Raw genomic sequence first — 25,960 nt, 5'->3', positions numbered from 1 at the left:
TTTTCTGATTTGGGGAACATGGTTCTTGACTCGTCTGATTCTATTTTTGAGAATACAAAACAGGTTTTAATATTTTTGTTATTCAAAGAATATGAGGGCTGGGCATGGTGCCCCACTTTGGGAGGCCGAGGCAGGTGGACTGCCTGAGCTCAGGAGTTCGAGACCAGCCTGGGCAACATGGCGAAACCCCATCTCTACTAAAACAAAAACAAAAACAAAAACAAACACAAAAAACAAAGAATATGAGTCTTATAAATTCATGAGTAATATTTTCTAGAGTAATATTACTCTAGTAATATTAGATAATCAGCTTGAAAACAGATTTTATAGGTGAAAATTATATAATGCAAACTAAAGGAAGAAAAAGAAACAAGAGGATACAAAGTGAACTAAATATATACGGCGAACCTACTATTGAAGTTATATCAACATACCTCTTCCTCCACAGACTGAAACTCTTTATCATCAGGAGACAGATCTATAAGAATTGTTCCACTACCAGAGGTGTTCAAAGTTAAATATGGGTTAAGACCTATGAAACAAAATTTGAAGGTAGAAAAATAAATTGCCAATAAACAATGAACATCAAAACCAAAAATAACCACCTAATTTTTCTGATTCTTACTACCAATTTTTTTTTTAAACTTTTTTTTTAAACTTTTTTTTTTTTTTTGAGACAGAGTTTCACTCTTGTTGCCCAGGCTAGGCTGGTGTGATCTTGGCTCACCACAACCTCCGCCTCCTTGGTTCAAGCGATTCTCCTGCCTTAGCATCCCGGGTAGCTGAGATTACAGGCATTCGCTACCACGACTGGCTAATTTTGTATTTTTAGTAGAGACGGAGTTTCTCCATGTTGGTCAGGCTGGTCTCGAACTCCCGACCTCAGGTGATCCACCTGCCTTAGCCTCCCAAAGTGCTGGGATTACAGGTGTGAGCCACTGTACCCGGCCGCTTACTATCAATTTTAAAAACATTTCATAGTGTGATAATTTAGATATTTAGAAACGATGAAAGTACAGAGTTCCTATGTACCCTTCACCCACTTTCCCCTAATGTTACCATTTTATATAACCATAGCACATTTGTCAAAACTTATTAACTAAATTATAGATGTCATTTTTTCACTAGTTTCCCCACTTATGTCTTTTTTTTTGTTCTAGGATCAAAACCAGTACACATACCACATTGCATTTAGACTATTACTTTTTGACCTGACAAGTTATAAGGGGTTTTATGGAAATATTTCAGAAAATCTTTCTCTTATCTCCTATTCTTAATGAGTTTGTAACACATTTTCTTCTTCAAATTACTTTCTTTACTAACTACGCAGCCCTTTCAACATTTAATCTCTTTCTTCTTTGTAAATATGAGGAAGAATTATGACAGAAACTTGCATAGCCTCAGGTAATTTTAAATCACCCTAGAATGAGAAATCCACAGTTTACCACCTATTGAATGTATATTCTGTCCCATAATAGATTGTTTACCTCAGCAATGAATTTGTGTGTCTTCCAAATGTCAATGATCAAGATAATCGTATCTATTTTTCTATCTTTATTCTTATAAAAGCTTTTAAAATGGAATTTTAAACAGAATTTTCTAATTCCTTTGGTGTATTTGTAGCACAACTCTCTCCTTTAATCTCTACAACAATATCTCCAACACTGCTGTTTTCCCATGTAGGGGCCAAATCCTTTACTGCTGGGTTAGTGCATGGAAGTTTGTCTCTGGAGATGAAGAGCACTATTCTGGTTCAAAGCTATGGTCTGAAGAACAGGACTACTACCAACATGCCAATGCTAATAAACACTTACAGAAGTGGCTGAACTGCAATAATCTTTAAGGATTATGAAGAGCATATGGAGAGTATTTTACAGAATAAAGACTGTGACAAATGCTTGACTGAGGCATCTGCAACATATACAAGATGATATTTATCAATACTGAAAGATCAGTATGGTACTAGTCATCTATTGACTTGATGCATTGAATGATAGGTAAGGCTGTTAAGTCAGCATGATAGATTGTTAGAAGATCATCACAGGCAGCTACCAGTTCCACTTTGCAAATCAGGTGTAAGTACAGAATCCCCGTTGGTTGACTAACATCAGGTTGGGGGAAAAAAAGAGTATTGGCTTTGAATGAACATAAAGAAGATGGTAACTTTATGTAGTAAAGTAACCCTGATATACTAGATCAGACACAGCATTTTGTCTCATGACGTTTCTTCTTCATATAGGAATGAATGTTCCTATCCAAGTGGAGCTGGATGTATCAGAGTGACTACAGGACCAGAGGTGGCATGGAAGTACTTCTGCCATTTGGAGGCAATGTATCCATTTCTGTCATTGAGCCTTTCAGCTTTTCAGTGCAGTCCTAATAGCTATGATATGTTTAATATACAAATACTGCCTGCTTTCCTTTTCTACTCTGCCTCTTTCCTAAAAGACTCTTGTTATCCTGGTACTCCAACATAATTGTTATCATACCAGATCAGTATTATTCCAGTAGAGTTACAATGATGGTCTACAACTGAGGGTTCTAGTTTCTCATTTTTAGTGCTAATTATATTGTATACTAATATTTCAGGAAATCATGGACTTTCCCTCCTCTTTATCTTACAAAAATTTGTCCTCTATACTAGAAACAGCCAAGAGCATATTGCACTTTAAATATCTTATCCTAGTCCTTATCAGGCAGTAAAATACATCTACCTTTAATTGAGCTTATTCTAAAATACCAGTTTAAAGTATTCCTTAGCTTGAATCATCTACATTTTTAGAGGTGCTCTTATTTCTTCAGAGGTGGACCCCATCCTGGCTAGCATACATTCTTCCCTGAAAATACCTTCATTTTTACTGATGGAGGTTTCTCTTTAACCCCAGGTGTACAGCCAGGACGTTCAATTATTGGATATTTTTGACCCCAAGATAAATCACTCCCTCAGTTGAACAATAAAGTTAAATGTGGTTTTGACACTTAAAACAATTCACCTTTTTATTTTTATTTTTTGAGACGGAGTCTCGCTCTGTCGACCAGGCTGCAGTGCAGTGGCGTGATCTCAACTCACTGCAAGTTCCACCTCCTGGGTTCACGCCATTCTCCTGCCTCAGCCTCCCGAGTAAGTGGGACTACAGGTGCCCGCCACCACGCCTGGCTAATTTTTTTTTGTATTTTTAGTACAGATGGGGTTTCACCATGTTAGCCAGGATGTTCTCAATCTCCTGACCTCGTGATCTGCCCGCCTCGGCCTCCCAAAGTGCTGGGATTACAGACATGAGCCACTGAGCCTAGCCAAAACAATTAACCTTTTTATTTTTTTATATTATTTATTTATTTTTTTTGAGATGGAGTCTCGCTCTGTCGCCCAGGCTGGAGTGCAGTGGTGTGATCTCCACTCACTGCAAGCTCCGCCTCCCGGGTTCACGCCATTCTCCTGCCTCGGCCTCCTGAATAGCTGGGACTACAGGTGCCCACCACCACGCCCGGCTAATTTTTTGTATTTTTAGTAGAGATGGGGTTTCACCATGTTAGCCAGGATGGTCTGGATCTCCTGACCTCGTGATCCACCTGCATCGGCCTCCCAAAGTGCTGGAATTACAGGCGTGAGCCACCGCGTTTGGCCACAATTCACCTTTTTATACCCAGACCTGGTATAAAGTGTTAACATCTGCTGAATAAATGCAATTTGCATTTTCCTTAAGCACCAACATTAAGGAGAAATAAAAATATTATTCAACTTTGTTTTGTTCAATTTCCTCAGTTGCAACATTATTGCTTTCCAGTATTTTCATCCCAAGCGCTTAAAATTTTATCTACATAAGAGACCTACTATAGTACTTTAAGGGTTAGCCTGAACACTTAGTTATTATCTATTATATTACCATAAGAAATGTGATACCTAAGTTTCAGACCTTTAAAATAATACAATTTAAGAGCCAGAATAACTTCAGAAAATAATCTCAAACTAACTTCCTTATTTTCAGGAGCTAAAACAATTCCCAAATTTCTGAATGGTCCAGAAATTTTACTTAGGTTCACATCATTAACAGCAGCAGCTCAGTAAGTTTAAGTCAGTAGCACAGCTAAGACTTAATCCCAGTTTCCTGAATCCTAAATTAGTATTCTTCCTATTAAACAGATTCTCTCATACATATTTTTAAATTATAACTTAGTACACTGAGGGTTGCCTTTATGCAAACTGTTAAACTGACAACAGCAATTATTAAAATAAAATACCTTGTTGTCCGGAGATAAGTCTCTCGACTCCTTTAATTAGTTTGTGCCTATGTCCATAAGCATTGATTCCAATCTCCTTCAGCTCCTTGTGCCCCATCTCAACTAATACATCCAAAGTGATCTTACAAAAGAGGAGGAAACTACTTAGAATGCTTACTTATTTGGTGGACATTCATATATTGGTGTTTTCATAATATGTAAGATTCACACATTTACTCCAGATTATTTTAAAAATTTCTAAAAATATTATTTCCATTTAGCATAAGAACCTGAGCAGAACTAAAATGCAAAACAAAAAGGCGCTTTCAAATTAACCACATTCAGGTATTCTATTTTATCTTTTCCATAATACTTTTCTACCATCACTCTACATCCAACCCTATTTATATAATGTCTTTCAATGGTTCCTGCTGAGTCTGGACTATGCCAAGTGGTACTTCTGCATCACTGTTCAAAGTAACCCTTTTACCTTTAATACAGTAATACACTATGGCTTCATGAAATTGAAGCCATTCTTTAAAATCCTGTTTTACTTACACACGTTCCATGAAGCATTCCCTGATGAGCCTAGCTCACGGTAATCTTTTCCTTCTTCAAATTTCTGTTTTTTTTATTTTTGAGACGGAGTTTCACTCTCGTTGCCAAGGCTGGAGTGCAAAAGTGCAATCTCAGCTCACTGCAACCTCTGCCTCCCGGGTTCAAGCGATTCTCCTGCCTCAGCCTCCTGAGTAGCTGGGATTACAGGTGCCCGCCACCACGCCCAGCTAATTTTTTGTATTTTTAGTAGGGAAGGGTTTCACTATATTGGCCAGGCTGGTCTTGAACTCCTGACCTCAGGTGATCCACCCGCCTCAGCCTCCCAAAGTGCTGGGATTACAGGCATGAGCCACCGTGCCTGGCTCCCTTCTACAAATTTCTAAAATCTATGCTAAAACTTGAATTTTCATATGGTTTTTTTTTGTTTGTTTTTGTTTTTTTGAGACAGAGTCTTGCTCTGTTGCCGAGGCTGGAGTGCAGTGGTGTGATCTTGGCTCAATGCAACCTCTGCTTCCCGGGTTCAAGCAATTCTTTGCCTCAGCCTCCCGAGTAGGTGGGATTATAGGTGCCTGCCACCATGCCTGGCTAATTTTTTTGTATTTTTAGTAGAGACGGGGGTTTCACCATCTTGGCCAGGCTGGTCTTGAATTCCTGACCTCAAGTGATCCACCCACCTCAGCCTCCCAAAGTGCTGGGATTACAGGCGTGAGCCACTGCACCCGGCCATATGTTCTTATTCTAATTCCATAACTACACTGAAAGTCCCTTAGAGTGCAAATCTACAGTAACATTATTTTCTGAACAACAACAAAAATCAGTAAATGTATTCTGACAGAGTACTTTAAACTGAGACTGCTTAGAAAAGCCCAGATATGGCTGGCATATTCATATACCTTCCCATAGCAGCTAGAAAAGTGTCAGGCTTGAGAGAGAACTGAATAGACAGTGCTCAAGGATAACTTACTTCAAGAACTGAATAAGCTAAACTTTCCATTCAAGAAAGCTACTTTACCATTACTACTCGAGTCAACTGTGTGTGAATAAACTAAATGGAAGTTTCAAGGTCAAGCCAAATTAGAAGGCTGACTGATGTCATTTCTTAAAAAACATTCTCCCCCAATAGCTTACATGGTTCAGCTCATTTCAAGTATGTTCCAAATTTTCCTTGAGTTTCCATAAAACACTAATCCAAACAATATGATTTATCTACTCACCTGTTCTCTCTCAAATATATCCATTAGGTGCTCAAGTCCAAGATTCCTTACGAATTGAGTTATGCTAAAATCTACTCCTGGAACTGGGAAATAAAAAAATCCAAAACAAATGGAATTTCACATCAGAATAATGTATTTCATCACTATAACAATAAAGTCTTGTAATGTTACTATATATGAAGAAAATAATATTAATAGCCACTTAGGATATAATACTGAACAAGAGAAAGCTACAAAATTTCAACATTAGAAAAAAGCTAATCAATGGGGCAGTCTCAGTACTCTCATTTTTATTTTAAACTTTGTTTTAAATTGCATCTATATTTTTAAAACCAGTTTTCCTATCTTTCAGGATGTAAGCTACTTCACAAAAAAGTTTATGAAAACAAGCTCCACACTGTTGCATAAGGTGGGATGAATTTTAACAGAAAAGGTTTACATCTAAAGAGCAGATTAAGGGTGGGGGGCGGTGGCTCACGCCTATAATCCCAGCACTTTGGGAGGCCGAGGCGGGTGGATCACCTGAGGTCAGGAGTTCAAGACCAGTCTGGCCAAAATGGTGAAATCCCATCTCTACTAAAACTACAAAAATTAGCCGGGCATGGTGGTGGGTGCCTGCAATTTCAGCTACTCGGGAGGCTGAGGCAGGAGCATTGCTTAAACCCTTGAGGCAGAGGTTGCAGTGAGCCGAGATCGCGCCACTGCACTCCAGTCTGGGCGACAAAAGCAAAACTCCATCTCAAAAATAAATAAATAAATAGTAGGTTAGTAGCACAAGACTCTTCAACTGTCAACTTGGAAGGAAGAAAGCAATACAAGGTTAAACCTTTTTAAGGCTATGTTAACTAATTTGATACTAATACCTTGTATTTAAGGTTAAAAATGACTTTTTAGCATCCCAAATGACAAATACGGGGCTACAATACCAGTTAGAAAGTTATTTTTGTAGAACGTCTCACCCTCCTTTTTCTCCAAACTGGAAGCACCCTCTGTTCCACTTGAACTAACTACTGAAGACAGTTCTGAAAAACTCCCAGATAAGTTGTCAAGACTGCTGGCTGCAGAAAGGCTTGATGGGCTAGATGGACCTGAAGAGAGAGCATCTGCAGTGGCTCCTGGGCTTCTCACACCATTGAGCACTTGAGGCTTGTAACAAGAGGGCAGAGCAGATGGGGGCATGGCTGCTGTCAGAAGAGCGCTGACATCATCCGCCTAGGGTACGTGTCAGAGACAACATCTGCCATAAGCAAGTTTTAAAATGCTATTATACCTAATAAAATATATTTAAAAATATGAGAAAACCCAGCAATTTGTGCCAGGACTATCACAATGGAGGATTATTCATTTTAAAAAGTGAAGCAAACAGGTTAATACAGGTCAAACATCCCAAATCTGAAAATTTTAAAATGTTGACGTGAAGCTCAAAGGAAATGTTTATTGGAGCATTTTGGATTTCAGATTTTGGGATCGGGGATGCTCAACAGTAAGTATAATGCTTGAGTATAATATTTCAAAATCTGAAAAAAAAATCCAAAAGCCGAAAACACATCTGGTTCTAAGCATTTCCGATAAGGGATATTCAACCTGTATCCAGCTAAACTGTTATTAAAATATAAGACATAACTGAGAACATCTCTTCCAAAACACATATTGTCAAAATATAATTTAAATATGGCAAAGCATGAACAAAACCCTAATTCTGATATTGTGACTGAGAAGCACAACGAATTACAGAAATATCAATTTTAAAAGGTAAGAGATTTTAGTCCTATTGTAGTTACTCTGAAAGAAGTAATTCAACCTACACAAAACTTTAGCAAACTGAATTGTTTGTATTTCCTGGAAAATATTCAGCAATGTATTTGTTCCTTAAAACTGAAAGTTTTTTGGAGAGGAGGTGGGTAGAAAAGATAATCATTTTAATCAAATCTGCTAGAATGGGGCCGGGTGCAGTGGCTTATGCCTGTAATCCCAGCACTTTGGGAGGCCGAGGTGGGTGGATCACTTGAGGTCAGGAGTTTGAGGCCAGCCTGGCCAACATGGTGAAACCCCATTTCTACTGAAAATACAAAAATTATTAGCTGGGTGTGGTGGCGCATGCCTGTAATTCCAGGTAGTCGGGAGGCTGAGGCAGCAGAATCATTTGAACCTGGGAGGCGGAGGTTGCAGTGAGCCCAGATTGTGCCACTGCACTACAGTCTGGGTGACAGAGTGAGACTTACGTCTCAAAAAAATAATAATAAATAAAAATTAAAAAAAATCTGCTAGAATGGAAAAAAGTCCTCACATTTATTGGTACATTAATTTGTTTAATTTGTAATATGTACTCTTCTTTCACAACGTTCAACTAATATTCAGCAAGGAATAAATCAGTACTTGTTTCATAGTCATTTGTTCTGGCTATTCCAGTCATCACCTTTCTCTTCCCCCAGTCTATGCATTCCCATTGCACTCACAGTTTGTAAATGACATTTGTTTGTAATAATAGTACCATTTATTGAGTGCTTTTTATGTAGCTGATACCATGCCAAAGACTTTAAGTAAATTACCCCATTTAATTCTCATACTAACCAGATATATTTTACCTCTATCTATAGATGAGGTAACTAAGGTTTAGAGGTTAGGCAGTTCATAAGATTGTACAACTTAAATCGTGCAGCTGGAATTCTAGGCCCAGTCTGTCTGACTCTAAAGCCCCTGTATGTTCTCTACAGCATTTTGCTTCATTGTAACTTAATTGTATCTGGTCAACTAACATATGGGTGGAATGAATTCCAAATGTTCACTTTTAAGGTAACTTGGAACTAGAAAGATATTTCCCTGAAGAGATAATGTTGTAAATATGGCTGGGTTGTTAGCTGACTGAGAAAAACCTACTTAAGCACCAATGCAGCTGAACTATCTCAGTTTCTTATTGTAATGTGGAACAATGTAATCTTTCTCAGTAGAAAGCAGTCTGCAGAAAAGATTCCCCTTCCTTCTCATCTCAAAAAGAATTCCTTCCTCCTTTCTTTCCACTGCTCTAGTCAATGTCCTCAGTGGTAGAGGCAAGAGAGGCATCTGCTTCAGTGCCCAAAGCAGAGGTGGAAGGTTCAGGAAGCTCCTACACCTGCTCCATGCTCCGGAGAGAGGGGAAGGAAAACAGGACCTCCACAGGAAAGTGGATAATAGACTTGTTTCATGAACAGTTAAGGTAGGGTGAGCAACAAGAACTCTGGGATGAGGCAGTGTGGGAGGAAAAGGAATCTCTACTGGCAGCAGGCTTTGTGGCTGCACCTTGGGGGCAATGTTCCCAGTTGGGGCCGTGTGTAAGACCCATGGTCTGTACCATCTGCGCTGTATGCACTATAAGTAACAGCATTCTCTGAGGGCCTGGGTCTGTTTAGTTTCCTAACTAACGTAAGCAGTTATATCATGTACTTCTTTTTCCTATTTCCAAAATACTCAGTATATAATAACTGATTGATAATTCTATTCTACAGAAGGATAATTATATTACTTTATAATTCTATTATATTTTAATACTAAAGAACTCTTACATTAAAATCAGGCTAAAACCCAGATTTTGCCATTCACATTGACTATAAAGACATTTTATAGTAACATCAAGTGAATTTTAACAAGTCAGAAAAGCACTGAGATTTTTCAAAAAGCCCATCACTTACTGAAACTAAATCTAAAGGTGTTTGTCCTTCCTGATTTTTAAGAGTCGGGTCAGCTCCATGGGCTAGCAACAAAGCACAAAGCTGTGTTCGTCCCTTTTGGGCTGCTTCGTGCAAAGGTGTGAAAGCCCATTTGTCCGTGGCATTGACACATGCATTATACTTTATTAGTAGAGCTGCTACATCTACATGCTGTAAAAGAAAATACCCGTTACAGTCTGAAATATTATTTTGTCACACTTTACTTTCTTAAAAAGAAACTAGTTATGTACCTACTTCCACATTTTCAAACTTACTCTGGAAATGAAAAGAAAAACTCTTTCTCCCCAACATCACAACTTATGGGTAGCTGATTAAAAATTACAGTGGACATTTCAGTAACTTGAGAAACTATCTAGAAAAGAGTTAAGAATTCTATTTAGCAGGAAACTAGACTAATATGACTTCAATAATTTCTAATTTATTCAAATGTTATAACTACTAAATGTCAATTTATAAAGCAGCAATCTTCCTCAATTATTCAAACTATACCATTGAAGATGGTCAATTTTGAATGTCACATTGGACTATGATAAGTCAGGAACAATGCATCTGAATCTGTACAGATTCCATCTACCCCGTTGGTGCCCCAGTGGATTTTCTGGGTACCAACAAATAAACACAATCACCAACATCTCACTGAAAATAAGAGACAGGTGTTAAGGCAGATAATAAAACAAACAACAATACGCCACATATCACACAGCAAGCTTAGAACAGATTCAGAACCGAAATTTGGAAGTTATTTAACTTCTTTAGTTCTGCCACTTACTTCTCTGTAAAATGAGAACATCAAACTACATTCCATTTGAGCTGCAATACTGACTTTCACTTTAAAATTCCACAAATTTTTAAAGGTAACACGGAAGAACTTACCCCGTAAGATGCTGCATTATGTAAAGGAATAAGTCCTCCTTTGTCTTGGGCATTCACATCAGCTCCGTGTTGTAACAAATACTCTGCAACTTCTAAATTATTATAACCAGCTAATTTAGAAAAGAAGTAAAATTACTTTACTTGTTTTTTCTTTTTTAGTCCTATGTCATAATACTTCCACTTGTTAACATAAAAAAGTCATTACATGTATACATATATATATGTATTTATAAGGCACAGACATTACTGAAAACATAAAAAAAGAGATTTTGTATAAATCTGAAATAGCTCATTGGACTCTATTAACAATTTACCTTCTGGAAAACATTTCCCCCTTGCCTCAAGTTGGAAGCTTTTTGTGTTATCAATTAGCTTTGTAGATTCCCAAAATTATATTGACTGATTTGCTTGTATCTTTCCTATGAAAACCTTCCTACCAAAGTCTCTGCCTTCATGGGTGTTACATACCACTTCTTGAACTCAGGTACATGGGTCTCAGAGGCTGCAAGTCAAAGGTCTGCAATCACATACAAGTCAAACCAGAGTGGGTCTCAGAGTCCTCTTCCCCAGAAGGCCACAAGAGCATGCTTTTTTGCTAGAGAGAACTCAGAGGTACACATCTCTGCAAGTCTAGTAGAGGAACTTAGGTGCTGTTAAAGCCATGAAATAAAACTTATTTCTATTATAGTTTTTATCCTTTTGCTAAAGGATTTAAAGCAAAAGAATTTAAAAAGATCAAGTAAAGAAGAATACAATTATAAAACTACCATAAAATATTACATTAATCTAAAAGTCTTTCTAGGTCTCAAGGTATGGTATTTAACACTGCAGAAGTGGACAGAAATATTTTATGCATACAAATTATTTGTGACTTACAAAGACAACTTGGACACAGTAATGTTAAGTGTTCTAGATAGGCTACAAGAAAGATATAAAAGCTAACATAAATATGCACAGCACAACTTCCAATCAGAGGTCAAGTCATATTTTGTCTTGCATGGACTAGAAACTCCTGATAGCCAGTGGAAGTAAAGCTTTTTCTCACCATGTTAGCATTTGTGGCTTATCACTTCCAAAATACTTGAAAGACACATAGAGTAATTGGTTTCTTTGGACAGTGAGGTCTCAACTTACATGGAGTGAGAATTTAAAGGTAAAAATCATGTATAACACCAAGCTATAATACAAGACTGAAATGAACATCATACATTTCCGTCTCCCACATTACACGAAATGGCAGAAATTTTGCATTATTTTTTCTTGCTTTTTATACCATGTTTAAATCATGTATATTTAGACAAACTTGTATGAGTCCACTGTGTCTATGATGGAACTCCACTGAGGTATTAGCTATAGCTCAGTGATTTTAATGATTTCCTAACATCTGTAATGCAGCTGAAAAAGCTGTACTGAAACCACAATATATTGTATATTTGCACTGAAAACAAAGGTACACTGTGCCAGTTTTATGAGTGAAACCTTAAAACAAATGTCACGAAATGAATTGTACCCTGCAAAATTCTTATGTTGAAGCCCTAACCCCAGTACCTTAGAATATGACTCTATTTGGAGACAGAGCCTTTAAAGAGCTAAAAAAGTTAAAATGAGCCCATTAGGGTGGGCTCTAATCTAATTTGACTGGTTTCCTTAAAAGTAGAGACTAGGACATATAGAAAGAGACACCATGTTCCAATGGAGGACACACTGAGAAGGTAGACAGCTGCAAGCCAAGAGGGGGTTTCAGAAGAAACCAACTCTGCCAACACCTTGAACTTGGACTCCTAGCCTCCAGAACTGTGAGAAAACAAATTTCTGTTGTTTAAGCCACCTGGTCTTTGGTATTTTGTTATGAGAACTCTCACAAACCAAAACAACAGATAACTTTGGTGAGAGGCTTATGTAACTTCTGAGAGTCTTGAGATTTTTTTTTTCCCTGCTTGTGCTTAGCAGCTACCATCAGGAAAAATAGAAAGCTTTAGCTTCCTATAAGGAAGGCTGGCTCAAGTAGGCATATTTTTCAAAACTTGTTTACCAAAGGTGATACCAATAAAATGATTACCTGGAATAATGATTCCCAAAGCACATGGGGACTGGCAGAGCCTACTTCAATTGTTCTTACTGAATGTAACATACTAGTAATAAAGTGAACTCGAACTCAGCTAATAGCTTCAAGTACAGTTGTCCTGTACAAATATACTAAAGAGTATAATGGTGGCATTAGAAGATACTTGATTTGAATTTTTATTTATTTTTTGAGACAGGGTCTCACTTTGTTTCTGGAGTACAGTGGCACAATCAAGGCTCATTGCATCCGTGACCTCCTGGGCTCAATCTTCCCACCTCAGCCTCCTGAATAGCTGGGACTACAGGTGCACACCACCACTCCTGGCTAATTTTTGTAATTTTTTATAGAGGTGTGGTTTTGCCATGTTGCCCAGGCTGCTCTCAAACTCCTGGGCTCAAGCAATCCTCCTGCCTTGGCCTCATAAAGTGTTGGGATTACAAGTGTGAGCCACCGTGCTTGGCCTGATTTGAATTTTTAAAGTTTCGTTACAGAAAATATTTTACCTGGGTAAAATGAATCTCAGATATTACCAGCCTAAATCTGTGAAACTTCATTCACTTACCTGCTAAATGTAAAGGTGTTGAATGTCTGCCTTGGGTATCGCGGCAATTTACATTATCAGGAGAAGACAACTTCTTCACTCTGGCTAAACAACCCTTCTTGGCAGCATCTAGCAAAGCTGCATCTCCCCTAAGCAGATCTTGAATATCTGTATCTCCATCTTTAACAAGATCCAAAGGAGTATTTCCATCCCTGTTTTTTTTTGTAGGGTCTGCACCATGCTAGGCATGTGAAAAACAGAAAAAAAGGGGGAAATGGCTTAAATGTGCCTTTGGTCAATGAGAAAATAGTCAGTGTAACTACATCAAAGAAAAACTAAATTTATATTGAGACTCTACCTTGAAGGTTAACATCACTGTTACTAATGTTTATACAAAGAATTATTATAAAAAGAATACAGAGGCAGTTAAATATTATTGGATTTTTTTAATGCATTAATGTCAAAATTTTAAACTACATTCAAAATAAAGTCATATTTCATTAAAAATTAACTTGCATGTTATACTATTTTTACTTTTCATGAACATTTAAACAAAGTATAAATCTCTGTATTCTTGTTATTGTAAAATATCCACTGGTATCTGTACTGAACCAGTATCATCCATTTTATCAATGCTAAATAAATCTGGCTTGTAAGTAAATAATTCATCAAATATTTTTATATTTGATGAATATAAAAGTACCAAAGAGAAAAACTAAAAATAATAAGAGAACTATCACATGATAGTTGGCTCTAGACAAAAATAACTCTAGGTGCTAGTAAACATACTTGTGGATTAAAATATAAAATGTTTATTATATTTATTCTAAAATCTAGGTACAGAATTAGGTAACATTGCTTCCCATCGCTTACTAGTTTAAGTTTATACTAGAATTATTTAGAAAACCATAAACATATGCTATGTAATTCATACTGTTTACAGTTAAGTATTTAAATATACCTGGAGCAGAAGTTTGCAAATTTCGTATTTTCCTTTTGCTGCTGCTTCATGTAAAGGTGTAAATTTCCATAAATCAGCTACATTAACTACTGCTCCATGTTTAACAAGAAGTTCTGCAACTTCATAATGTCCATAAGAACATGCATTGTGCAAAGGTACAAGGCCTCTGAAAAGTAATAAATGAACAATAATGCCACAGAAGAATATGTTTTAATTTAAATAATTACATATAACTGATGAAAGATAATTCTTGAACTACATAAGGAATTATACTGATTATACTTTGTAGAACCTAAATCTATTTAAGGCAGAAATAAGTTCTTTTTTGGTGAGTCAGGGGAGAACATTTAAAAAATGTTTTAAATGCAGAGACTATAACATTCATCCATATATGCAACGTCTAGAATTGTATATTTTTAATAAAAAATAACTTCAAGATAAACTGGAAGAATTAAAAAACCCTCCATGGAAACTGAAAAATTTACTACATTAAAAGTCAATATCACACTAATGTTATAATCTCCTTGGCCATTATAAAATTCCCAGGCATTATGCCAATAAAGTCTTTATATGAATGCTAACCATATAAAATCTTAATTGAAATTAAGAAGCTCTATTTAATATTTAGGCCAATGTTAGGAAACAGGCTTTCTTGAAAAATAAAACATATTATATTTCCAGGTTTTCCTAAAAAGGTCAAGTAAAAGTAAGGAAGAGAGTCCATAACAATCATTGGCATTTACCCTTTATCTTTAGCATGCACATCAGCTCCATGCTGTAGCAGATATTCCACCACGGACACTCTGTTATACCCAGCTGCAAAATGAAGTGGTGTAGACTGACGCCCTTCAATGTCTCTGCAGTTGACACTCTGAACAGTACACAGTTTCTGAAGGACAAAACACAACATACATGATACTACATCTACATATTGTTATTTCTTGTTTCAAGTCATTTAGTAGGAATTTTCAAAGTGTCTGACTTATTTTCTTGTCTCATTAAATCAGTATTCTCAGAAACTATTTAGTATTCTTATTTCACCTTGTCATTTACTGGGAATCCCTCTGGTCCTCTCATCCATGCCTTTTTTTTTTGTCTTATTATTTTCTTGAGACAGAGTCTCACTCTCTTACCCAGGCTGGGGTGCAGTGGCGCAATCTCAGTTCACTGCAACCTCTGTTTCCTGGGTTCAAGCAATTCTCCTGCCTCAGCCTCCCGAGCAGCAGGGACTACAGGCACATGCCAGGACACCTGGCTAATTTTTATATTTTTAGTAGAGGCGGGGTTTCACCATGTTGGCCAGGATGGTCTCGAACTCCTGGCCTCAAGGGATCCTCCCACCTTGGCCTTCCAAATGCTAGGATTACAAGTGTGAGCCACCGTGCCTGGTCTCACGTATGCCTTTATATTCTACTTTTTCTAACGCTCAAGGGTAAATTTTATCATTACCGCTACTATATATATATACAGGTAAACTAAGTGCCAATCATCAGCAAGTGTAACTTGCATTTTGTGGCAAATATACATAGAGGTACATGAGATTACGGTAGTACCAGCATTACCAAGGAGCTTATTAAGAATTCAGAATCTCAGATCTCTATCTACTGAGTCAGAATTTGCCCTTTAACAAGATCCCTAGGTAATATGGAAATACATTAAAGTTTGAAAAGTACTCCTTTAGAGCAGTGGTTCTCAAACTTTAATGTGCATTGGGTCCAACCCTCAAATTTTCAGTGTAACTGGTGTGGAGCCTAAAAATCTCCACTTCTAACAAGTTCTTGGGTGATGCTGATGCTGGTGGTTCAGTAACCATACCACTCCATGTGGAATGAAATAACTAATAGAATGCTGATGGTTAGGCTGAACGCGGTGGCTCATGCCTGTAATCACAGCACTTTGGGAGGCTGAGGCGGGCAGATCACTCGAGGTCAGGAGTTTGAGACCAGCCTGGCCAACATGGCAAAACCCTGTCTCTACTACTTGGGAGGGTGAAGCAGGAGAATCGCTTGAACCTGGGAGGCAGAGGTTGCAGTGAGTTGAGATCGTGCCATCACACTCCAGCGTGGGTGACCAACCCAGACTCCATCTCCAAAAAAGAAAAAAGGAAAAAAAAAATGCTGATGGTTTATACAGTCCTGGGGAGAATTAAGAAAACAGTCAATTTTCTGTGCTCTTTGGTTCAGAGGAGGAAGTGTAGTTATGAAAAGTATCAAAGTTTGGGCAAGAAAAGCAACATAGATAATAAATCAGAGTGCTTAAAGAGTCAAAAGAATATATCTATCTTAGGCCGGGCACGGTGGCTCACGCCTATAATCCCAGCACTTTGGGAGGCCAGGCGGGTGGATCACCTGAGGTCAGGAGTTCGAGACCAGCCTGGCCAACATGGTGAAACCGTCTCTACTAAAAATACAAAAAATTATCTGGGCGTGGTGGCGGGCGCCTGTAATGCCAGCTACTCGGGAGGCTGAGGAAAGAGAATCGCTTGAACCCGGGAGGTGGAGGTTGCTGTGAGCCGAGATCGTGCAATTGCACTCCAGCCTGGGCAACAAGAGTGAAACTCCATCTCAAACAAACAAACAAACAAACAAACAAAAAGAATATATCCATATTAGTAAAAACTCTTTCCCCCTTTTTACTAACCTACTCCCAAAACAGGGATAACCTAAGCTCAATAAAATAAAGGAGCCTACTATCAGTGGGTTTACCTCAAGGGGTTTAATCATTGTCCTGGTAAAAAGCTCTTCTGTGCTTCCCAAATAAGATCTGGCTAGATATACAGATTCAGGGCCCCATTCAAGAGATGGTATTTCAGTGGGTCTCAAGTCAGGTTCCTAGAAATGACTATTTTTAACACGTGTACCAGGTGCTGCTTGGTTTGGTAGTTATCACAGGCCATTCTACTCTTTACCTGTCAGTTTAATTTTGTCCACTCTGAGATAGGTTTTCTAATAGCATGTGTCGAATAAAGTATCCAGCCTGGTGGATTATCAGTGAACAAACACAACTGAGCACAACAGTTAAGTGTTCATTAGGTAATACGCAGATGTTCTTGTCCCAGTGATTCGTACAGAGCCATCTGTCTGGAGGTAGATAAGAAGAATGGCTGATGGAGATAAATGTCCATCAAGTGATTTTAAAAGCAGAGGGGAGGGAAGAAAGCCTGATGCCTAGCACAGGTTTTCCTGAATCCAATGGCATTACTGAGTTCCCTAAGTCCATTTCCTGCCCCCCAACTTCATCTCCTCTTTATCTATCCCCTCCTCTGGACTCCCTCTATCTTTATAAAAACAAAGTTTAGTCTTTAACATGTTTACTAAATATAGTTTTATGTTCTTTAATATATGTAAGAGAATGAGCATTTACAATTCTGTATCTCTCCCTTCCCACAAACAGCAAAAAAAAAAAAAAAAAAAAAAAAAAAAAAATCAGCTAATTGCTTTCAACTTAATTTTCATGTTTCCTGAAAAAAAAAATTAGTTCACAACCTTTTAACTGAAGTAATTTGTATTTCCACAAGTCAGTAGTAATAGAAACAAAATCCTCCTTTCGATATCCTATTAGCCTCCTACTTAAGGGAATGAGAATAATGAGGATCAAAATAAAAACATGTCAAATAATAAAACTGCATGATAGTTGCATTTTTCTGTGAGAAATGAATTTAGAAAACAAATCTGAAGTTATCTGAGATGTCTATACTGTCTCAGCCTCCCAAGTACCTGGGATTACAGGTGCATGCCACTACGCCCAGCTAATTTTTGTGTCTTTAGTAGAGACGGGGTTTCGCCATGTTGGCCAGGCTGGTCTGAAACTCCTAACCTCAGGTGATCCACCCGCCTCAGCCTCACAAAGTGCTGGGATTACCGACAGGCGTGAGCCACTGGGCCCAGTTTTACATACATATTTCTACAGCAAGAGTCAAAACAGTAAGAAGGGTTACTCTGGGGAAGACTCTTGTCGGAGAAACAGGTAAGAGCTGAAGTTGCAAGCCCTGGGAAAGAGAAGTGGCAACATTGTATTTATTATTATACTAAGCCCTGGATCCCTAGAGGTAGATGGGGTAAAGAAATGAAGAAATCAGAAGAAATCTATAGACAGAAGTGATACACTGTTTTTCCCCTTTCTTGTTTTATGTGTCATACGTAAACAGTAATATAAAATAATTTGATAAACTTTATTCTGTTAAAGGGACAAATGAATAGGTTCTTCAAGCAAAACCCATTTGGTATTACCCGAATTTATTTATATTTGTGAATGTAATATTCACTGGGATGCAGGTGAAAGTGAAGTCTTTTTCTTTCAGTACTTAAAGCTACTCATTTGTAGAGAACAATTAAGATTGTATTATTGACCTTTTAAGGCAAGGCCCATACAAATAAACCAGGCTCTTCATTATAACAGTACAGATTAAATAACAATGTCAAAATAAAAACCCAAAGTTAACAGAAACGTAACACTGTATCTTACTTTTACAGTTTCGACATCTCCAGCCTTTGCAGCTTCCAGCAATTGTCTGTCTGCCTCTGAATTACCTAATGAGATACCCTCTAAAAAAGAGAGAGAGAGAGAAGAGTGACTAACCTCTATTTGGAAGATGGAACCAAGCTTTATGGAAGGCATCTCATCAGAAAGCAAAGTTCTTTTACAATTTGGTAGATTATGTACGAGATCTCCATGGTAGTAAGGGGGGTGAGGGTTGGGGAGTGAAAAATAAGATTCTCTTAAAACTCTTTGAAATACAACACATATAAGCAAAATATGTAAATGTGTATAATGATTATAAAATGTGATGTAAGCAATATAAAGGAACATAAAGGAGATGACTAAAGATGGCCTGCTCTATAAGCAAGCCATTGGAATGGTGCAAAAGTATTAAATTAAGACAGCAAACAGAAATCTAACTGTGGTTCTGTCATTAATTAGCTATCTGAACTGGAACAAGTCACTGGAACTTCCTGGTTCTCAGATTTTTTCAGTTCTAAAGACATAAGGTAGACTAGTAGAAATGTAACATCATTTCCAGGTCTGAAATTCTAAGTTTACAGCTCATTTAAAGTGTCAGAAAAGGAAAACATCTACCTTGCACCTTAGAACAAAGTAAACTCCAGATGGATTAAAGATGTAAGTATGAAAAATTAAACCCTAAAAATACTAGAAGAAAACGGGGGAATATTTTCATAACATGGAATAAAAAAGCTTCTTTGAACAGTACATCAAAAGCAGCATCAAAAAAAGAAAATTGGTATTTGGAAAAATATGTCAGGTAATAACAGCATTAAACAAGAACAAAATGGGAAAAAACCAAACTGTAACATGCATCTTTTAAGAGAATATATTTGAGGCTACAGTGAGCCAAGATAACGCCATTGCACCCTAGCCTGGGCAACAAGAGTGAAACTTCGTCTCCAAAAAAAAAAAAAAAAAAAAAAAATTACACACACACACACACACACACACACACACACACACACACGGTGTTCTTATGAAAGGAGAACTTTGAAACACTTCAACAAATGAGCTAAAGACATGAACAAGAAATTCACACATACAAAAAAGAGACATGGTTGGCTGGGCGTGGTGGCTCATGCCTGTAATCCCAGCACTTTGGGAGGCCGAGGCAGACAGATTACTTGAGGTCAGGAGTTGGAGACCAGACTCGGCAACCTGGTAAAACCCCGTAACTACTAAAAATACAAAAATTAGGCGCACTCTCAGCTACTCAGGAGGGTGAGGCACGAGAATCACTTGAACCTGGGAGGCAGAGGTTGCAGTGAGCCAAGATCGCAGCACTGTACTCCAGCCTGGGTGACAAGAGTGAAACTCCATCTCAAAAATAAATAAATAAAATAAAATAAAAATTAAAAAAAAAAAAAAAAAGAAAGGCCGGGCATGGTGGCTCATGCCTGTAATCCCAGCATTTTGGGAGGCCAAGGCAGGGGGATCACAAGGTCAGGAGTTTGAGACCAGTCTGGCCAACATAGTGAAACTCTGTCTCTACTAAAAATACAGAAAGTTAGCCGGGTGCGGTGGTGTGCACCTGTAATCCCAGCTACTTGGGAGGCTGAGGCAGGAGAACCATGTGAACCCAGGAGGCAGAGGTTGCAGTGAGCTGAGATCGCACCATTGCACTCCAGCCCGGGCGACGGTGCGAGACCCTGCTTGGAAAAAAAAAGAAAAGAAAAAAGAAAAAAAAGAGAAATGGGCAATAAACACATTAAAATTATGTTCAAACTTACTCATAATCAGAAATGCAGATTAAATATCATTTTTTTTCCATCTGCTAGTAGGCAGAGAGGAAATGGAGAGCTACACTGATGAGACTTTTATAGTTAGCATTAAAATCTATTACTTCTGTAATTCACACATGCGTATTCACTCAAGGAAAATATTAAGAATTGTAACATCTAGTGCTGACAGAAAATAGGTGCTTTCATATATTCTGACTGTAAAATGCTAAATACCAGCTTTCTATTAACAGAAGATAATTTGACAATTATATGCTACCCTTTGACCTGGAAATTCCACTTCAATAATTTATTGTAAGAAACTAGTTGGAAAGGCAAGTAAAAAGCTATATGTAATGGTACTTAGCATAAAATTGACAAGACTTTACATTCTATCACTAGCCAACTGAATAGGACCAGTGTTATTATCCCAAAAATTGACAATGAAATCAATGTGTGATGTATGGGGGAAGTAATGGGGATCTTGAAAACAGTCTTGTAAGTTCACAGTTTTGGTAGATTCCAGGAGGTTGTATCAATCTGCTTTCATCTGTTCAAGCAGTGTTTCTCAAAACGTGGTTCCCAGAACAAAGGCATAAAGATCATCAAGGATTTACTGTTAAAGACAGAAAAGCTTAATCTATTACATTTTTCTCATCTGAGCTTTCAGATGTCAAAGCTACTGCATCAAATTCTAATAAAAGTAGAGATGTAGACAAAAATACTTTATAATTTATGGGACCAGATATCTGGGCTGAGATGTTTCATCTATGCCAAGTGTGTAGATATTTGATCTAAATCTTCTAAGACGTAATGAATATGAGTGTATTCAGTTGCTAAATGTTTCAATAAGCCAAATAGTTGGCTACCTTATACAAATTCTACCTGCCTTGAATATGTAGGATCTAAAAATTCCTTTCTTTAAAAATAAATAGCAACCATTTTATCTTACTCTTAAAACTTTCTTGATAAAAACTTGAAAGCCATCTATTTAACTTAAGAAACTGGGCAGAAAATGCTACTGGAACAAAAATCATAATTATCACTTAATGACATTTGGGGACTGAGGATATTCAGCTGATTAAAAGTATAATAACCTAAGAAGAAATAAACAAAAATTCTCAATTTTTCTTATTACCAACTCCTACCTATAACACCTGATATGTGAAAAAATTTTAAAGGTTAATTTAAAAAAATCAATTTCATGGAAGCATGTAATACCTTGGAGGAGTTGCTGTACATTTTCATTTCCCATCTGTAAAGCAGTAAAGCCCTGAAGGGATATAATGTTAGGATCACACCCGTAGCTCAGGAGTAGGCGGCAGGTTTGTAGATGACCACAATATGCAGCTCTGTGTAGAGAAGTCTGACCAAGATTATCCAGAGCATTAACCTTAACAAAGCAGAAAAAATTGAAATTAGCCCGCAATGCAAAATTTAAAACCATACAATCATGTATTTAACACTTTTTACTACTTTTAAGTCTCAATTCTTTTATGAGGCCTATTATCCAATGCCAAAGCAAGTATTTTTGCTCAAATCTAGAGAATAAATTTACCAAGTCATGAAGGCTACTATCAGAAGGAAGACTCAATTTTGGGTTAAATGCAAGATGCTGAATAGTAGTTGTGTTTATCATTAAAGCATTCACAGATATTTAGAGCCAGACACTGCCTAAGAAAGTTGAACTCATCTATTTTTATGGATCTCTAAAGTGTAGAAATGTAAAGCTTAACCCCGAGATAGACAATAGTAACAAAGCCAGAGATAAATTAGCATTAAAATGCTTATTTCTATAGGCTTAATCTTCTCCCTTATTTATTACCTAAAATATATAGATACACATACTATGGAATAGTCACATAGTGGAATACTCAGCAATAAAAAGGAACAAACTACTGATACATGGATGAATCTCTAAAACATTATACAATGTGGGAAAAGCCTTACACAAAAGCGTACATTTTGTATGATTCCATGTATGTCAAGGCCTAGAACGCACTTTTATGTCAGAAAAAATAAAATGGTTATCTGTCAAAGTGGAGACGGCCTGGGACTGCGCATTACTTCTGCCATGAGATAATGTTCTATATCTCTACAGGAGTTTTGGTTACATAGGTGTATATACTAGTCAAAATTCAGCAAATATCCATTTAAGATCTCTGCATTTCACTGCACATTTTACATCTAAAGAAAAACTGTAAACAAAGATTAAACTCTAGTTGATGTGCATGTGGAAGTATTTAGGAGGAATAGTCTGCAGATTACTTTGAAATGTGTGAAAAAATAAGATATATTGGTGGATGGAGGAAAAAATGGAAAGATATGTAATAAAACACTAGAGTAAAATGTTAGTAATAGAATCTAAGTGGTAGGCAGGTATTTTCTGCAAAATTCTTTCTACTTGGTTATATCTTTGAAATTTTTCACAATTAAAAAAAATCACCTGTAAGACTCCACCAACGTTATCCCTACCTCCCTGCTATGGAAATAATTCTTCAACATAGCTAAGAAATTAAGTTCCTCAGTAATCAATCCTGTGGACACTAGTGTGTTTTGAGACACTGACCAATTCATATTCATGGAATCAGATAATATGTGAATGTGAATATAATCAAGACCTCAATGAACCTAAAACTAGAGTATGAATAGCTGTCTCCATGCTTACAGGGCCTGAAAAATGGATTTAAAATGCTTAGGACAATCAAACTATTTATTCACATACCCTAACTCGCTGAAATGTGAAAAATACCCACTTAAAAAAAAACAAAACTATTTGGGTACCACTTTGTGTTAGGATTAGGGTGACCACTTGTTCTGCTTTGCCTAGGACTTTCCTGGTTTTAGCACTGAAAGTCCTGTGTTCCCAAAAAACCTGAAGTCCTGGACAAAACTGAATGGTTGGTCACCCTAGTCAAGATTGTTTCATTGAGTGTCACAACTCTAATTCAATATGTATCCAGATATTCTTCAAGTAATGTACCACAAGTATGAAAACAGCAATCAACAAACAGATATAGAACAGAGAGACAAGATATGCCAAGCAGTCAAGCAGAAATAAACTTTATTTTATTCAATACGTTACAATAGGAAAGATCAAGATTATACATTATCAAGAATTCCCCCAAATCAAAGAGAAATTAAGACACAGAGAGGCAACACAAAAAGAAATTGGAGAACTCTAAATCGTTCCTTGAATGAATGGAAACTCAAGAAAGGACAGTAAGAATAAACTATTCTGCAAATTTCATTTATGGAAGCGCTTCAGGGGCCATCCAAGGAGAAGAGCGTCTATTCCTCTCCCTTCATCTACAGCACATCTATTCTTTCTCTGTTATAGAGTATACTGAATTTCAACTAAAGATTTTGTTTGAAGGAGGCAAGGATCTGTGGCTAAAAACTGTAAAAACTGCTGAATTAGGTGACTACTGTCATCTCTTCCAATCTGAGATGCTATGTATATCTTTTACTGAGTAGTACTTTTAAAAGTTTCTGGGTAAGAGATGATTTCTAGCCTTGATGAAAGCATATTTGGTGAATAAAATGCTTTGTGCACAAATGCCAACTAAAGAACAGTAACTTACCAACATGGGGAGCTATTATGTTTTTAGTCAAATTATTTAAATAATATATTTCCTTCCGTTCAAGTCCTTTGGCTTAGTTACAGAAATAAGAGGGTAAAACAAAAACAAAAACGGTGGTTGGGGTAAATAACAGAAGTTATCATGACAACCAAGAATTAGAAGATATGGGTGAGAAAAGACGATTAGAAAAGATGATAGGTCAGAAAAGTCCTTAAGAATAACTTTAACCTGTGGGCTGTGGTTAAAAGGAATGGAGGAGGGAGGACATACAGGAATAATGTGTATCTGAATAAACCCATAGATGTTCTAGCAAAAATTAGATATAGAAAAGGTTACCTGCAGGACAATTCTTAAGCATAGATTATAAGGAAAAAAAAAGTAATACTTATGAGAAAGTAAATAGTTTAGGAAGTCAGGCATTTCACCTGCTAAATAAAAAATAACTCATTGGATTACCAAAGATTACCAAAAAGGAAGTATACCTTTGCTTCATGTTTCACCACTACTTCAACAACATCATTATGAGCTTTCTCAGATGCCACGTGCAGAGGAGTCAAGAATCTTAGAGAGAAAAAATCAGCCAGACAGTGAATATATTTTCCAAAAGAGTAAAATCTCAATAATATTTAATCATTAAATGTATACTTACTCTTTAGTCTTTTCATTGATGTTTGCTCCTTTTCTTAGCAACAGTTCACATATTTGCTTTCTTTTGGGATATGGAGATGCAGCAGCACAATGCTAAATAATTTAAATTGCAGCATTAATCAAGGACTATACATAATTGATTTTAAGAACATTCGTGTTTCCAATCAAGAACAATCAAGTAGTTATTTAATCTTTTTGTTTTACTTTTGACGCAACTTTGCTCTTGACTTTTGATTGAATTACAACAATTACCAAATTCTGACAGAACCTGAAAATCCTACCTATCAGATAATATCTATTATTAAATATTCCAATCAAACTTTACAGTTGTCCTGTATCTTTGAAAAAGCTAGCACTGGTGTGATGAAAACCTTAATGTGACCAATATTCTTTTCAAAACTGTTTCCAAGTAGCATTGTGTTCATGCAATATTTTAAAGGTTAAGAAAACACCCTTGGCAAAGGTTGAGGTTTCTTTACATGAAGAAATAACAGAATATAGCCGGGCACAGTGGCTCATGCCTGTAATCCCAGCACTTTGGGAGGCTGAGGCAGGCGGGTCACCTGAGGTCAGGAGTTCAAGACCAGCCTGGCCAACATGGTGAAACCCCCTCTCTACTAAAAATACAAAAATTAGCCAGTCGTGGTGGAACGTGCCTGTAATCCCAGCTACTCGGGAGGCTGAGACAGGAGAATCACTTGAACCTGGGAGGTGGAGGTTGCAGTGAGCTGAGATCATGCCACTGCACTCTAGCGTGGGCGACAGAGCAAGACTCCATCTCAAAAAACAAAAAAAGGGAAATAACAGAACACTCATCAGCTCTGGATTCTGTTTGGTAATAGCACTGATACAGCTGATCAGCTGAGCAGTATTTATATCTCTCTCAACTAGTTGCTTCGGCAGAATAAGGAGCATGCATTACCTCTGCAAAATCAGTGGTGGAAAATGATATAATCTGGAGTTTGAGGCTGCAGCATCTCTATCTATGATGTATCCAGGAGGAAAGGAGACAGGAAGTAGAGACTTGCCAGTTATAAGCCTAAGCCTAATATCTGCACAACAGGTGTTCAATAATGTCTGAATGATACATGACTAAATCAATGTATATATGTTAAATTAAAACTGAAACCTGAAAACCTATAGAATAAAAGTTCTGGGTAATTTTTCAGCTAAGTTGCTCTATACATCTAAAAACACAGTACACATGAAATCTGTTCTTTGATTTTAACCTGTTGTTAATCAATCATAAAGCTTATCAGATCCTCATGACTTTGCTGCAGATCCATTCTTTGATGTTGCTGTCACCAAAATCATTCCTTTACCCTAAATAAAACCAATTCTAATTGGAGAACATAGTTCCTTTGGTAGGTTAA

General features: G+C 37.1%; 1 protein-coding gene across 3 annotated transcripts in view; it reads right to left on the bottom strand.

The window, feature by feature from the left end:
- TNKS2 (tankyrase 2) overlaps positions 1-25,960 on the bottom strand; it is a 65,136-nt gene that overhangs the window by 9,704 nt on the left and 29,472 nt on the right. The window contains exons 10-22 of one of the 3 annotated variants that reach the window (XM_009458936.5): positions 24,589-24,680; positions 24,422-24,500; positions 21,577-21,748; positions 18,599-18,678; positions 14,878-15,023; positions 14,135-14,300; positions 13,195-13,414; positions 10,568-10,677; positions 9,656-9,844; positions 6,950-7,202; positions 5,991-6,073; positions 4,240-4,360; positions 435-532 (exon numbers count right to left, since the gene is read on the bottom strand). In XM_009458936.5, coding sequence (XP_009457211.1) covers positions 435-532; positions 4,240-4,360; positions 5,991-6,073; positions 6,950-7,202; positions 9,656-9,844; positions 10,568-10,677; positions 13,195-13,414; positions 14,135-14,300; positions 14,878-15,023; positions 18,599-18,678; positions 21,577-21,748; positions 24,422-24,500; positions 24,589-24,680 — 1,809 coding nt within the window. Of the gene's footprint in view, positions 1-434; positions 533-4,239; positions 4,361-5,990; positions 6,074-6,949; positions 7,203-9,655; positions 9,845-10,567; positions 10,678-13,194; positions 13,415-14,134; positions 14,301-14,877; positions 15,024-18,598; positions 18,679-18,712; positions 18,802-21,576; positions 21,749-24,421; positions 24,501-24,588; positions 24,681-25,960 lie in introns of all 3 variants that reach the window. The other 2 variants (XM_016918849.4, XR_010146983.1) reach the window with 2 other exon arrangements.

Source organism: Pan troglodytes, chromosome 8, assembly GCF_028858775.2.
Source record: "Pan troglodytes isolate AG18354 chromosome 8, NHGRI_mPanTro3-v2.0_pri, whole genome shotgun sequence".
Lineage (NCBI taxonomy): Eukaryota > Metazoa > Chordata > Mammalia > Primates > Hominidae > Pan > Pan troglodytes.
The sequence above is the reverse complement of the archived record's forward strand: the minus strand, read 5'-3'. Positions and strand labels throughout refer to the sequence as shown.